General features: G+C 52.8%; 2 protein-coding genes across 3 annotated transcripts; both read left to right on the plus strand.

Moving 5' to 3' along the window:
• The first annotated feature begins 1,209 nt into the window (after positions 1-1,209).
• UBXN1 (UBX domain protein 1) lies at positions 1,210-3,813 on the plus strand. Of its 2 annotated transcripts, XM_023200951.1 has the most exons (9): positions 1,210-1,457; positions 1,580-1,633; positions 1,722-1,828; positions 1,914-1,983; positions 2,205-2,396; positions 2,491-2,542; positions 2,689-2,805; positions 3,315-3,507; positions 3,674-3,813. In XM_023200951.1, exons 1-9 carry the CDS (start codon positions 1,399-1,401, stop codon positions 3,721-3,723), a joined length of 894 nt encoding a protein of 297 aa, XP_023056719.1. In that variant the 5' UTR covers positions 1,210-1,398; the 3' UTR covers positions 3,724-3,813. The 2 variants fall into 2 exon arrangements, with proteins under 2 accessions (XP_023056719.1, XP_023056718.1); XM_023200950.1 differs by having other exon boundaries at positions 3,315-3,813.
• Positions 3,814-4,008: 195 nt separating this feature from the next.
• Positions 4,009-9,313, plus strand: INTS5 (integrator complex subunit 5). The gene is made up of 3 exons (XM_026446536.2): positions 4,009-4,029; positions 5,614-5,663; positions 6,145-9,313. Exons 1-3 carry the CDS (start codon positions 4,009-4,011, stop codon positions 9,146-9,148), a joined length of 3,075 nt encoding a protein of 1,024 aa, XP_026302321.2. The 3' UTR covers positions 9,149-9,313.
• Positions 9,314-13,786: the final 4,473 nt, after the last annotated feature.

The raw sequence follows: 13,786 nt of genomic DNA on the forward strand, positions 1-13,786 counted from the left end.
AAAAAAAAATTAGCCAGGTGTGGTGGCATGTGCCTGTAGTCCCAGCTACTTGGGAGGCTGAGGTGGGAGGATGGCTTGAGCCTAGGAGGCTGAGGTTGCAGTGAGCCAAGATTGCACCACTGCACTCCAGCCTGGGCGACAGAGCCAGATCCTGTCTCAAAAACAAAAACAGCTGGGCGTGGTAGGTCATGCCCGTAATCCCAGCACTTTGGGAGGCAGAGGTGGGTGGATCACCTGAGGTCAGGAGTTTGAGAACAGCCTGACTAATATGGAGAAACCCCATCTCTAGTAAAAATACAAAAATAGTTACCCTCTTTGGCTCACGCCTGTAATCCCAGCACTTTGGGAGGCCGAGGCAGGTGGATCACTTGAGGTCAGGAGTTCAAGACCAGCCTGACCAACATGGTGAAACCCCGTCTCTACTGAAAATACAAAAATTAGCTGGGCATGGTTGCAGGCACCTGAAATCCCAGCTACTCAGGAGGCTGTGGCAGGAGAATCGCATGCACCCAGAAGGCGGAGGTTGCAGTGAGCGGAGATCGCCCCACTGCACTCTAGCCTGGGCGACAGAGCGAGACTCCCTCTAAAAAAAAAATTAGCTGGGCGTGGTGGTAGGCGCCTGTTATTTCAGCTATCCGGGAGGCTAAGACAGGAGAATTGCTTGAATCCGGGAGGCGGAGGCTGCAGTGAGCCGAGATCGCGCCATTGCGCTACTGCACTCCAGCCTGGGCAACAAGAGTGAAACTCCATCTCAAAAAAAAAAAAAAAAAAGAGTAAGTTGTCCTAGATGGTGGAAGTGTCACGGAGTTTTAAGCAGGGAGGTGAGGACAGGATTAGATCATTGTGTTTCGCAAAGATCCCTTTGGCAGTCAGGCAGAGGATGGCTCAATTCCCCAGAGAGAATGAGCGGACCAAAGAGCAAGTACATTTCTTCGGCTCCTGGCAAACATTGCCAAAGAACTTCCCAAAGCGTTGCGCTAAGGGACCATATTCCTTCTAATTTCTAAGGAGGGTGAGGCAGGATGAAGTTCCGGGAACTGGCTTCATTCCGCCCACGGGTTTCAGAGCCGCACCAGCTTTCTTCCCCACAGCAGCCAGGAGCCTTGGCTTCGTGGGTTGCCTCCCTGTTCCCGCCCACATAAAGTCCTGGCAGCAGGGCCAGAAGTTTTCTGGTTCTCAGCGGCACCCGTCGACGTCCGCCCCCACGTGACCCAAACAGATCCGGTACTTCCGCTTCCCCTCGGCTTTCTTCTCGTCGGTGTCCCTGGCTGCTATAGAGCCGGGTGAGAGAGCGAGCGCCCGTCCGCGGGCGTCGAGGGCGGGTTGCCTCGCGCTGACCCTTCCCGCCCTCCTTCTCGTCACACACCAGGTCCCCGCGGAAGCGGCGGTATCGGCGCCATGGCGGAGCTGACGGCTCTTGAGAGTCTCATCGAGATGGGCTTCCCCAGGGGACGCGCGTAAGGGAGTTCCCCAACCCCGGCCTGCGGGGGTGGGGGGCCGCGGACCTGTCCCGGTCTTTTTCGTCAGCCTGACGGTCACCATGGCTCGTGGGCGCTATTCATGGTGTTTCTGCCCCCAGGGAGAAGGCTCTGGCCCTCACAGGGAACCAGGGCATCGAGGCTGCGATGGACTGGTGAGCGCTCGTCCTGGGTGGCGGAGAATTGGGGGCTAGCGGAAGGGGCAGCCTCAGAGCTAACCTCCCCGCCGACTTTCCCTGCCAGGCTGATGGAGCACGAAGACGACCCCGATGTGGACGAGCCTCTAGAGACCCCCCTTGGCCATATCCTGGGACGGGAGCCCACTTCCTCAGAGCAAGGCGGCCTTGAAGGTCCTGACTGAGGGACACCGTGTGATTATTCAGGAGGGTCCGAGGAGAATCTGAAGGGATAATAATACCGATTGTTTGTTTGTAGGATCTGGTTCTGCTGCCGGAGAAGGCAAACCCGTTTTGAGTGAAGAGGAAAGACAGGAACAGACTAAGAGGTACAGTAAGAGCAGTCTCACATCTCTGACGTCTTCCACCTCTCCCCGGTACACATCTGATCAAAGAACCTTGACCTTTCCACATTTCCTCTTTCTTGGCATTTTCTTTTCCTTTTCTTTAATCTACTTTGGGATATATGTCGCCTAATTTTGTTTACGGTAAACTTTGCACCTTCTCACTCTGTCCATTTATCTTGAGCTGTTTTCTCTTGGCAACACAGGATGTTGGAGCTGGTGGCCCAGAAGCAGCGGGAGCGTGAAGAGAGAGAGGAACGGGAGGCATTGGAACGCGAACGGCAGCGCAGGAGACAAGGGCAAGAGTTGTCAGCAGCACGACAGAGGCTACAGGAAGATGAGATGCGCCGGGCTGCAGAGGAGAGGCGGAAGGAAAAGGCCGAGGAGTTAGCAGCCAGGTCTAGGCAATGGAGATGATGGATAGCAGATGAGAAAGAAATCAAGATTTGCTTTGTTGATGTCTGACCTAATTTCCTCTTGTCTACATTCCAGACAAAGAGTTAGAGAAAAGATCGAGAGGGACAAAGCAGAGAGAGCCAAGAAGGTAGGTGACTGAGAAGACGCCACGGGTAATGGAGTGGGCAGGTTAGTAAATCTTTTCCAGCTTCAGAGGGAAATCTTGGGCTTACATGATGTGTTTCACCTGAGGGTGGGTGAGTACCTGATTGAGTGTTTTGCTTTGCCCTTTAGTATGGTGGCAGTGTGGGCTCTCAGCCACCCCCACCGGCACCAGAGCCAGGTCCTGTTCCCTCTTCTCCCAGCCAGGAGCCTCCCACCAAGCGGGAGTATGACCAGTGTCGCATACAGGTACTGATTCTGATTCCTATCTTCCTCCTTGGGACCCCTTTGTTGCCTGTTAAGGTGCCCATTTCAGAGCTTTTTTCAGTTAATGTGCCCTTTGCCAAATCTCTCCCTTCTTTGTAAATGACTTTTGAAATCCTATCTACTCTTGGGAAAGGTATCAAATTTCACCTGCCCCAGTCATATTTAAACCCATACCTCCCTCTTACTCAGCAGTTACCCTTTTACTTGTTCATGTTTTTACTTGATTTATTATGCAGCTATCTGGTGATGTGGTATTTATCCAGATTCTTTTGTATAATCTTATCCTTGCCTTTCTTAGGTTGTGAGGGAGCTGGGAGTCTATCATCCACACTTAGTAAAGCAGAGCCTAAGTGGCTGTTCATTTGGTGCTTTAAATAGTAGTTGGGCTGCTTCAATCTAAGAAGGAGGGGCCAGCTTTAGTTCTTTGCCTTACTTGGGCACCTCATTGAGTTTTGATGCCCACAATACTGAGTATCTCCCTTGCCCTTTAGGTCAGGCTGCCAGATGGGACCTCACTGACCCAGACGTTCCGGGCTCGGGAACAGCTGGCAGCCGTGAGGCTCTATGTGGAGCTCCACCGTGGGGAGGAACCAGGAGGAGGCCAGGACCCTGTGCAATTGCTCAGTGGCTTCCCCAGACGGGCCTTCTCAGAAGCTGACATGGAGCGGCCTCTGCAGGAGCTGGGTATGGCTGCAAGACTAGAAACTAGGACTTGGGGGAGTAGGGAGGCATGCTTGGGAAAAGGAGGATGCAAAGAGAAGGGGTTTTGTGAACATGGTGCAAGGCCAGGAATTTTGGGAGCAAAAACCAAGTATCCTTGTGGGTCAAGCCTGTTTTCTTCCATCTTCAGGACTCGTGCCTTCTGCTGTTCTCATTGTGGCCAAGAAATGTCCCAGCTGAGGGCCTTTGTCCCATCGTCCCTCTGTGACCCCTTCATCTTTGATAAAGCACTGACATCTCCTTCCTAATAAATAGACCCTGAGTTCTGTACATGTCTGACTCCTTCCTGAATGGCTGGGAGGGAAAAAACCAAGGCAGAGGAAGAGGCTAAAAGGGAACGCGTTTGTAGCAGACCCTCTTCCTCATCTTTAGTTTCCAACAAAGACACTTGTTTCTAATCTCTGGGTCTAATTAACTGCTGGGGAAGTTGAGGAGAGGTGCTAAAAGGGGTGGAGAGTACATTGGATGGCACCTTTTACTCCTATGGTAAGACGGAACATAAAAGCCCAACTGCTGCTGCTTTTTCATTTATTTATTGAGAACACAAGAGTGCCTTTTTTTTTTTTTTTTTTTTTGACAGAGTCTTGCTCTGTCGGCCAGGCTAGAATCAGTGGCGCGATCTCGGCTCACTGCAAGCTCCGCCTCCCAGGTTCATGCCATTCTCCTGCCTTAGCCTCCCGAGTAGCTGGGACTACAGGTGCCCACCACCACACCCAGCTAATTTTTTGTATTTTTAGTAGAGACAGGGTTTCACCGTGTTAGCCAGGATGGTCTCGATCTCCTGACCTTCTGATCTGTCCACCTCAGCCTCCCAAAGTGCTGGGATTACAGGCATGAGCCACTGCGCCCAGCCAGAAGAGTGCCTTTTCATTTTAAAAATGTTTGGGGCCGGGCACGGTGGCTCAAGCCTGTAATCCCAGCACTTTGGGAGGCCGAGACGGGCGGATCACGAGGTCAGGAGATCGAGACCATCCTGGCTAACACGGTGAAACCCCGTCTCTACTAAAAATACAAAAACTAGCTGGGCGAGGTGGCGGGCGCCTGTAGTCTCAGCTACTCGGGAGGCTGAGGCAGGAGAATGGCGTAAACGCAGGAGGCGGAGCTTGCAGTGAGCTGAGATCCGGCCACTGCACTCCAGTCCGGGCGACAGAGCAAGACTCCGCCTCAAAAAAAAATAAAATAAATAAAAATGTTTGGAAATGTGCACAACTTTGATAAAGCTTCAGGGTGCTCCAGACACCCATGGCCACTTCATGTAAACCACTGAGAATTTGAGAATTTTTTTTTTTTGAAATGGAGTCCTGCTCTGTCACCCAGGCTGGAGTGCAGTGGCACGGTATCGAACCACTTCCTGAGTTCAAGGGATTCTCCTGCCTCAGCCTCCCAAGTATCTGGGATTATAGGCATGCACCACCATGCCCAGCTAATTTTTTGTATTTTTAGTAGAGACGGGGTTTCACCATGATGGCCAAACTGGTTTCAAACTCCTGACCTCAGGTAATCTACCCGCCTCGGCCTCCCAAAGTGCTAGGATTACAGATGTGAGCCACCGTGCCCGGCCACCACTGACAATTTTTAGAGCACTTTGAGAGACTGTACAATATGATGATCAAATTTTGTAATTAAACCTAATGAGGGCAACACACTTCTCAAATACGAGATGTGTCAATTAGGGGGCTCCCCTACTCTAAGGTGTTCACAAGGAGGCAGATAAACAGTTTTTTTTCTTTTGAGATGGAGTTTCGCTCTGTTGCCCAGGCTGGAGTGCAATGGAGCAATCTCGACTCACTGCAACCTCTGCCTCCTGGGTTCAAGCGATTCTCCTGCCTTAGCCTCCTGAGTAGCTGGGATTACAGGCATGCGCCACCATGCCGGCAATTTTTTTTTTTTTTTTAAAGTAGAGACAGGGTTTCACCTTGTTGGTCAGGTTGGTCTTGAACTGACCTCAAGTGATCCACCTCTGCCTCCCAAAATGCTGGGATTACAGTCGTGAGCCAGTGTGCCTGGCCAGATAAACAGTTTCTTTATTCATCCTCCTTCTCTTCATCTTCCTCTTCCACCTTTTTCCAGGCAACTTTAGCAGGACCCTTTGCACCATCAAATCTTCCTTTCGACTTACAGTCAGCAACATCCTTCTTGTACTTTTCCTTCAGCTTTGCTACCTTAGTGATGTCATTTAAGTTATTTCACATCCTTGGCCCGGCGCGATGGCTCAAGCCTGTAATCCCAGCACTTTGGGAGGCCGAGACGGGCGGATCACGAGGTCAGGAGATTGAGACCATCCTGGCTAACATGGTGAAACCCCATCTCTATTAAAAATACAAAAAGAAAAAAAATTAGTCGGGTGTGGTGGCAGGTGCCTATAGTCCCAGCTACTTGGGAGGTTGAGGCAGGAGAATCACTTCAACCCAGTAGGTGGAGGTTGCAGTGAGCCAAGGTGGCGCCACTGCACTCCAGCTTGGGCAACAAAGCAAGACTCTATCTCAAAAAACAAACATTCTTTTATGAGGGAAGTAATTTTAATATCCCTGTTTAATATAAAAGACAAAGCTCATACAGGACAGGAAAGGTAAGTTGCCTAACATCTTACAACACTCTAAGTCTGTTTCTTTTGCTTCCTTATAGTGCTCAGGAGCTGTCCCAGGAAATCAAGGCTTTTCTGACTGGCGTAGACCCCCTTTTGGGCCACCAGCTCTCAGCCCGGGAACATGCTCGCTGTGGTCTTCTCCTGCTGCGTTCTTTGCCACCTGCTCGGGCTGCTGTGCTTGACCACTTGAGAGGTGTCTTTGATGAGAGTGTCCGGGCCCACCTGGCTGCCCTGGATGAAACCCCTGTGGCTGGTCCACCTCACCTCCGTCCACCTCCAGCCTCCCATGTCCCTGCTGGGGGACCTGGTCTAGAGGATGTGGTTCAGGAAGTGCAGCAGGTGCTGTCTGAGTTTATCCGGGCCAACCCAAAGGCCTGGGCACCTGTGATTAGTGCATGGTCCATTGACCTCATGGGGCAACTGAGCAGCACGTACTCAGGCCAGCACCAGCGTGTTCCCCACGCTACTGGCGCTCTTAATGAACTGCTACAGCTGTGGATGGGTTGTAGGGCCACGCGTACATTAATGGACATCTATGTGCAGTGCCTCTCGGCTCTCATCGGTAGCTGCCCAGATGCGTGTGTGGATGCCTTGCTGGATACCTCTGTTCAGCATTCTCCACACTTTGACTGGGTTGTGGCACATATTGGCTCCTCTTTTCCTGGCACCATCATTTCCCGAGTTCTCTCCTGTGGCCTTAAGGACTTTTGCGTCCATGGTGGGGCTGGAGGTGGAGCTGGCAGTAGTGGTGGAAGCTCTTCTCAGACCTCCTCTACAGACCCCTTCCCTGGATCTCCTGCCATTCCTGCGGAGAAACGGGTGCCCAAGATTGCCTCAGTTGTAGGCATCCTAGGGCACCTGGCCTCTCGCCATGGAGATAGTATCCGACGGGAGCTCCTGCGAATGTTCCATGATAGCCTGGCAGGGGGAACTGGAGGCCGAAGTGGGGACCCCTCCCTTCAGGCCACGGTTCCCTTCCTACTGCAGCTGGCAGTCATGTCACCAGCGTTGCTGGGCACAGTCTCCGGAGAGCTTGTGGATTGCCTCAAGCCCCCAGCTGTGCTGAGCCAGCTGCAGCAACACCTTCAAGGATTCCCCCGAGAGGAGCTGGACAACATGTTGAACCTGGCTGTGCACCTGGTGAGCCAGGCCTCTGGGGCAGGTGCCTACCGCTTGCTGCAGTTCCTGGTGGACACAGCTATGCCTGCTTCGGTCATTACCACCCAGGGCCTGGCTGTGCCAGACACTGTGCGTGAGGCTTGTGACCGGCTAATCCAGCTGCTGCTGCTGCACCTGCAAAAGCTGGTTCATCACCGGGGAGGGTCTCCTGGGGAAGGGGTGCTAGGCCCGCCCCCACCTCCCCGCTCGGTGCCCTTTTTAGATGCGCTAAAAAGCCATGTTGGAGAGCTGTGTGGAGAGACGTTACGATTGGAACGGAAACGCTTCCTCTGGCAGCACCAGCTCTTGGGCCTGCTGTCTGTCTATACCCGGCCTAGCTGTGGACCTGAGGCCTTGGGCCATCTGCTGAGCCGAGCCCGAAGCCCTGAAGAGTTGAGTTTGGCCACCCAGTTATATGCAGGGCTAGTGGTCAGTCTGTCTGGCCTCCTGCCCCTGGCTTTCCGAAGCTGTCTGGCTCGGGTGCATGCGGGGACATTACAGTCTCCCTTCACGGCCCGGTTCCTGCGCAACTTGGCACTGCTAGTAGGGTGGGAACAGCAGGGTGGCGAGGGCCCTGCAGCCCTAGGGGCGCACTTTGGGGAATCTGCCTCAGCCCATCTGTCTGACCTGGCGCCTCTCCTGCTACATCCTGAGGAGGAAGTAGCTGAAGCTGCTGCCTCCCTCCTGGCCATTTGTCCCTTTCCTCCTGATGCCTTATCCCCCTCCCAGCTCCTGGGACTGGTAAGGGCTGGGGTGCACCACTTCTTCGCCTCTCTGAGGCTGCATGGCCCCCCAGGTGTGGCCTCAGCCTGTCAGCTTCTCACCCGCCTGTCTCAGACGTCCCCAGCTGGACTCAAGGCTGTCCTGCAGCTGCTGGTTGAGGGAGCCTTACATCGAGGCAACACAGAACTGTTTGGAGGGGAAGTAGATGGGGACAATGAGACTCTCTCAGTTGTTTCAGCTTCTTTGGCTTCTGCCTCCCTGTTGGACACTAACCGGAGGCACACTGCAGCTGTGCCAGGTCCTGGAGGGATTTGGTCAGTTTTCCATGCTGGAGTCATCGGCCGTGGCTTGAAGCCACCCAAGTTTGTCCAGTCACGAAATCAGCAGGAAGTGATCTATAACACCCAGAGCCTCCTCAGCCTCCTGGTTCACTGCTGCAGTGCTCCAGGGGGCACTGAATGTGGGGAATGCTGGGGGGCGCCCATCTTGAGTCCAGAGGCAGCCAAAGCAGTGGCAGTGACCTTGGTGGAGAGTGTGTGTCCCGATGCAGCTGGTGCAGAGCTGGCTTGGCCCCCCGAGGAACACGCCCGGGCCACCGTGGAGCGGGATCTCCGCATTGGCCGGCGCTTCCGGGAACAGCCCCTGCTCTTCGAGCTGTTAAAGCTGGTAGCAGCTGCTCCTCCAGCCCTGTGCTACTGTTCCGTGCTGCTTCGGGGGCTGCTGGCCGCCCTCTTGGGCCATTGGGAAGCCTCTCGCCACCCTGACACGACCCACTCCCCCTGGCACCTGGAGGCATCCTGCACCTTAGTAGCTGTCATGGCTGAGGGAAGTCTCCTGCCTCCGGCCCTGGGTAATATGCATGAAGTATTTAGCCAACTGGCACCTTTCGAGGTGCGTCTGCTGCTGCTCAGTGTTTGGGGCTTTCTCCGGGAGCATGGGCCGTTGCCTCAGAAGTTCATCTTCCAATCAGAGCGGGGTCGCTTCATCCGGGACTTCTCCAGGGAGGGTGGAGGTGAGGGTGGACCCCATCTGGCTGTGCTGCACAGTGTCCTCCACCGCAACATCGACCGCCTGGGTCTTTTCTCTGGCCGTTTCCAGGCACCTTCACCGTCCACTCTCCTTCGACAAGGGACGTAGCCTTTTCTTGCTCTGGAAGCCCAGGGAGGTTGAGCAGTGAGAGAGGGAAGGGACTAACGTGCTACGGCAGGGTGGAGGTTTCTAAGTCTTTGGCCTAAGGAGCGCTGTCACTTTTTTCTCTCCCACTTTTTTTTCTAAATAAAATTTGCCAACTTGAGAAAACCAGTCCAGTGCTTCTGTCATGCTGAGAGCGTGCAAAGTCGGACAGCGCCTGGCTCTGGACGTTCCCGCCCCTGGCCTGAAGCCCCGCCCCCTGCGATAATTTGGAGTGTGCACTCTACCAATGAGACAGTTGCCCGGCGGCGCTCAGGCCGAACCAATCAGAAGGCCGGAAGGGGCGGGAACTAGGATACGTGGCTGAGTGCTCGTGGTGGGGCGGGAGGTTCGGGGTCAAGGAGCAAACCCGGCACAAGATGGCGGCGGTAGCGGTAGTGGCGGCGCGTAGGAGGCGGTGAGAAGCCCGGAATCTGGGGGCACGCCTGGGACTCCCCTAGATCCCCCAAGCCCCATTTCCAGTCCTTCCTGTGTGTTCTCTTGACACTCTGCCACCCCCGGCCTCGCGAGGAACCTTTGTTCCTCTGGAGGCGGCCTCAGATGTCTCCAGTCTCCCCGTGGTAGATCCGAGCGACGCTGGGGGCCTTGCCTCTGGGGCTCCGGGCTCCCGCCGGGCGGCTCAGTAAAGCCGCAGCTGTGCGTCTTTCTCGGCCTTGGCCGCTCTCAGCCGCCGCCTTCCTTTGGCTGCTTGCGGCGGTCAACGTCGCCGCCCCCTTCCTGCAGTGCGCGGGGTCGTTGGGGCGGGGGAAAAGATGCGGCCTGGCTTCGGGGAATGCAGCCTGTGGCCCTGCGGCTCCTCGGCTGAGCTAGAAGCACCGGGCCGGCAGTTAATCCTGTACTACCCTTCTGGCTGTACTCCCTAGAGCTCCGAATCCTTCTCTGCCCTTGTCTTCACGTGAGCACCAGCTCTGGCTTAGTTCACTGTCCACGGTCGCTGGGCACGGCCCAGGATCCAGTAAGCTCACGGCGTGGATGGTGTTGCTCAAACACAACATGTAATCGAATGACTTGGTCCACGCTCTCTGGTTTATATTACTGGGGAAAAAAAAGATTCGAAACATATCAGCAGTGCCACAAATGTTTACTAGGACCTAACGGATATACTGGAGTTGGGTAGGCGTGTACTGTCCGAAGCGATGAAGAAAGCTTGGATCATAAACTCAGTTATTTGGGAGCCTGTGATCTGAAACAATAAATGAGTGCTAATTGCCCTGCAGCTTATTTCTGACTTTGGCCTATGAACTCCTGTCTCGGGGTGGTCAAGGCATCCGTTAATTCCTTAGGGCCCTCCAACAGGTCATATCTGAAAGATGCTTTAGAAATCCTATCTCCATTGGCATCTTTCCGAACCAATTTTACAGACTGCAAATAGGGCCCCAGAGGGTGTTTAACTCACTGTACTTCCGTTTACTGCTGCTTTTGGCAGGTGGACATGGGTCAGTGGCCGAGAGTGCCTGTCGCAGTCACTCAGGTCACTGCAGGGCCTGTGCCGCATGCCTTGCTATAGAATTTTCTAGTAGCATTTATTCAGCTTGTTTTGCTAATAGTTACTCCTGCTTGGCTTGTTAAACCACAGTGCCTGGTGTTTTCTTCATTTTTCTGTCTGGTCTGCTGTGGAACAGTTGTTTCTGGAGCTGGAGGAGTGTCCTGTGATGAGATCACAGGACACTCTGTGATCTCATTTCTGGTACTTTTAGCTTTCAAGCAGATGCTGAAACTAATGCTGGATAACTAGATAAAATGTGTATAATAGACCCTGTCTTTAGTTACCTCATTATAGGTTGTCAAATTTTATTTGTTTGTTTGTTTACTTATTGAGACAGGGTCTAGCTCTGTTGCCTAGGATGGAATGCGGGGGTGCAATCTCGGCTTACTCCAGCTTCCACCTCCCGAATTCAAGCTATTCTCCTGCCTCATCCTCCGGCCAATGTGGTGAAACTCCGTCTCTACTAAAAATACAAAATTAGCCGAGTGTGGTGGCACGCGCCTGTAATCCCAGCTACTTGGGAAGCAGAGGCAGGAGAATCGCTTGAACCCACGAGGCAGAGGTTGTGGTGAGCTGAGATCGTGCCGTTGCACTCCACCATGGGCAACGAGCGAAACTCAGTCTCAAAAAAAAATAAAAATAAAATACGATGTCCAGGCTGGGTGCAGTGGCTCACACCTATAATTCCAGCATTCTGGAAGGACAAGGTGGAAAGACTTCTTTAGCCTAGGAGTTCAAGCAAGCCTGGGCAACTTTTTTTTCTCGTTTTTGAGACAGAGTCACACTTTGTCACCCAGGCTAGAGTGCAGTGGTGCGATCTTGGCTCACTGCAACCTCTGACTCCCAGACTCATACCATTCTCGTTCCTCAGCCTCCCCAGTAGCTGGGATTACAGGCATGTGCCACTATGCCTGGCTAATTTTTGTGTATATGTATATACACACACACACACACGCATATATATATATACACACACACACATATGTATACATATATATACACACACACGCATATATATATATATATTATTTTAGGTGGTGTCTCGCTGTGTCGCCCAGGCTGGAATGCAGTGGCACAACCTTGGCTCACTGCAACCTCCGCCTCCCGGGTTCAAGTGATTCTCCTGCCTCAGCCTCCTGAGTAGCTGGGACTACAGGTGCCCGCCAACACGCCCAGCTACTTTTTTGTATTTTTAGTAGAGATGGGGTTTCACTATGTTAGCCAGGATGGTCTCAATCTCCTGACCTCTTGGCCTGTCTTGGCCTCCCAGAGTGCTGGGATTACAGGCATGAGCCACTGTGCCTAGCCTTTTTTTTTTTTTTTTTGTATTTTTAGTAGAGATGGGGTTTCATCATGTTGACCAGGCTGGTCTCCAAACTCCTGACCTCAGGTGTTCCACCTGTCTCGGCCTCACAAAGTGCTGGTATTGCAGGTATGAACCACCACGCCTGGCCTAATTTTTGGATTTTTAGTAGAGATGGAGTTTTGCCACGTTGGCCAGGCTGGTCTCGAACTCCTGATCTCGTGATCCGCCCACCTGGGCCTCCCAAAGTACTGAGATTACAAATGTGAGCTGCCGTGCCTGGCTGATTCTTAACAGACATTAAAATTTGAGTCTTTGTTCAGGATTTACTCAGAATCCTAAGGATGAATCCTGGATGAATATATTCGCCAAACTAACTTATTTAAATAAACCTATTAGTCTCTTGTCTGTCATTTGATAGCACATTGGGAAATTGACAATTTGTGATAAGCTTGAGATGATGGTCCTCAATGAGACATGCCCATTTCATCCTGCTAGTGATTTTTTTTTTTTTTTTGAGACGGAGTCTCGCTTTGTCGCCCAGGCTGGAGTGCAGTGGTACCATCTCGGCTCACCTGCAAGCTCTGCCTCCTGGGTTCATACCATTCTCCTGCCTCAGCCTCTGAGTAGCTGGGACTACAGGCACGCACCACCACGCCCGGCTAATTTTTTGTATTTTTAGTAGAGACGGGGTTTCACTGTGTTAGCCAGGGTGGTCTGGATCTCCTGACCTCGTGATCCGCCCGCCTTGGCCTCCCAAAGTGCTGGGATTACAGGCGTGAGCCACAGCGCCCGGCCCTGCTAGTGATTAGTGTGCTGTATTGTGCATCATGGTGAAGCACATGGGTCCCAGAGTCAAGCACAACTGGGTTCAGTTTGTTTCACCATTTACCAGCTATTCAATCTTGGGTGAACTATTCAACCTTTTATGCTTTAATTTTCCCATCTGGAAATAAACCCCAACCCTGTATTCACCAAGAAAAGAATGAAAGAAAGGGAAAAGAAGTATGCATGTAAAGAAGTGGTTGTGAACCCAGGTTACTCATTAGTTGTTTAGGGAGCTTTGAAAAAACTTTAGCCAGCTGGGCATGGTGACTCAGTGCTTGTAATCCCAGCACTGTGGGAGACCGAGGTGGGTGGATCTAGGTCAGGAGTTCGATACCAGCCTGGCCAACATGGTGAAACCCCATCTCTACTAAAAATACAAAAAACTAGCTGGGCATGGTGGCAAGCGCCTGTAATCCCAGCTACTCGGGAGGGTGAGGCGGGAGAATCGCTTGCACCCAGGAGGCGGAGGTTGCGGTGAGCTGAGATCATGTCACTGCACTCCAGCCTGGGCAACAGAGCGAGACTCCATCTCAAAAAAAAAAAAAAAAGTCTGATGCCCAGGCTCCTCTCTGATTAAGTTAAAATCTTTAGAAGTGAGACCAGGTCACTGGTATTGTTAAAAACTGCAGGCAGGCTGGGCACAGTGGCTCACACTATAATCCCAGCACTTTGGGAGGCCAAGATGGGAGGATTGCTTGAGCCCAGGAGCTTAAGACCAGCCTGGGCAACAAAGTGAGGCTCTGTTGCTACCAAAAAAAAAATTTATGCCTGGCGCGGTGGCTCAAGCCTGTAATCCCAGCACTTTGGGAGGCTGAGACGGGCGGATCACGAGGTCAGGAGATCGAGACCATCCTGGCTAACATGGTGAAACCCCGTCTCTACTAAAAATACAAAAAAAAAACTAGCCGGGCGAGGTGGCGGGCGGGCGCCTGTAGTCCCAGCTACTCGGGAGGCTGAGGCAGGAGAA

Source organism: Piliocolobus tephrosceles, chromosome 13, assembly GCF_002776525.5.
Source record: "Piliocolobus tephrosceles isolate RC106 chromosome 13, ASM277652v3, whole genome shotgun sequence".
NCBI classification, from domain to species: Eukaryota; Metazoa; Chordata; class Mammalia; order Primates; family Cercopithecidae; genus Piliocolobus; species Piliocolobus tephrosceles.

Bases quoted from the DNA above. Each gene is read 5' to 3' on its own strand.
- UBXN1 (XM_023200950.1), top strand. From the start codon at position 1,399: ATGGCGGAGCTGACGGCTCTTGAGAGTCTCATCGAGATGGGCTTCCCC. The intron at 1,829-1,913 runs GTCCTGACTGAG...GTTTGTTTGTAG, and splicing joins AGAGCAAGGCGGCCTTGAAG to GATCTGGTTCTGCTGCCGGA. The intron at 2,397-2,490 runs GTCTAGGCAATG...TCTACATTCCAG, and splicing joins GCCGAGGAGTTAGCAGCCAG to ACAAAGAGTTAGAGAAAAGA.
- INTS5 (XM_026446536.2), top strand. From the start codon at position 4,009: ATGGCACCTTTTACTCCTATG. The intron at 4,030-5,613 runs GTAAGACGGAAC...ACCTTTTTCCAG, and splicing joins TGGCACCTTTTACTCCTATG to GCAACTTTAGCAGGACCCTT. The intron at 5,664-6,144 runs GTCAGCAACATC...CAACACTCTAAG, and splicing joins AATCTTCCTTTCGACTTACA to TCTGTTTCTTTTGCTTCCTT.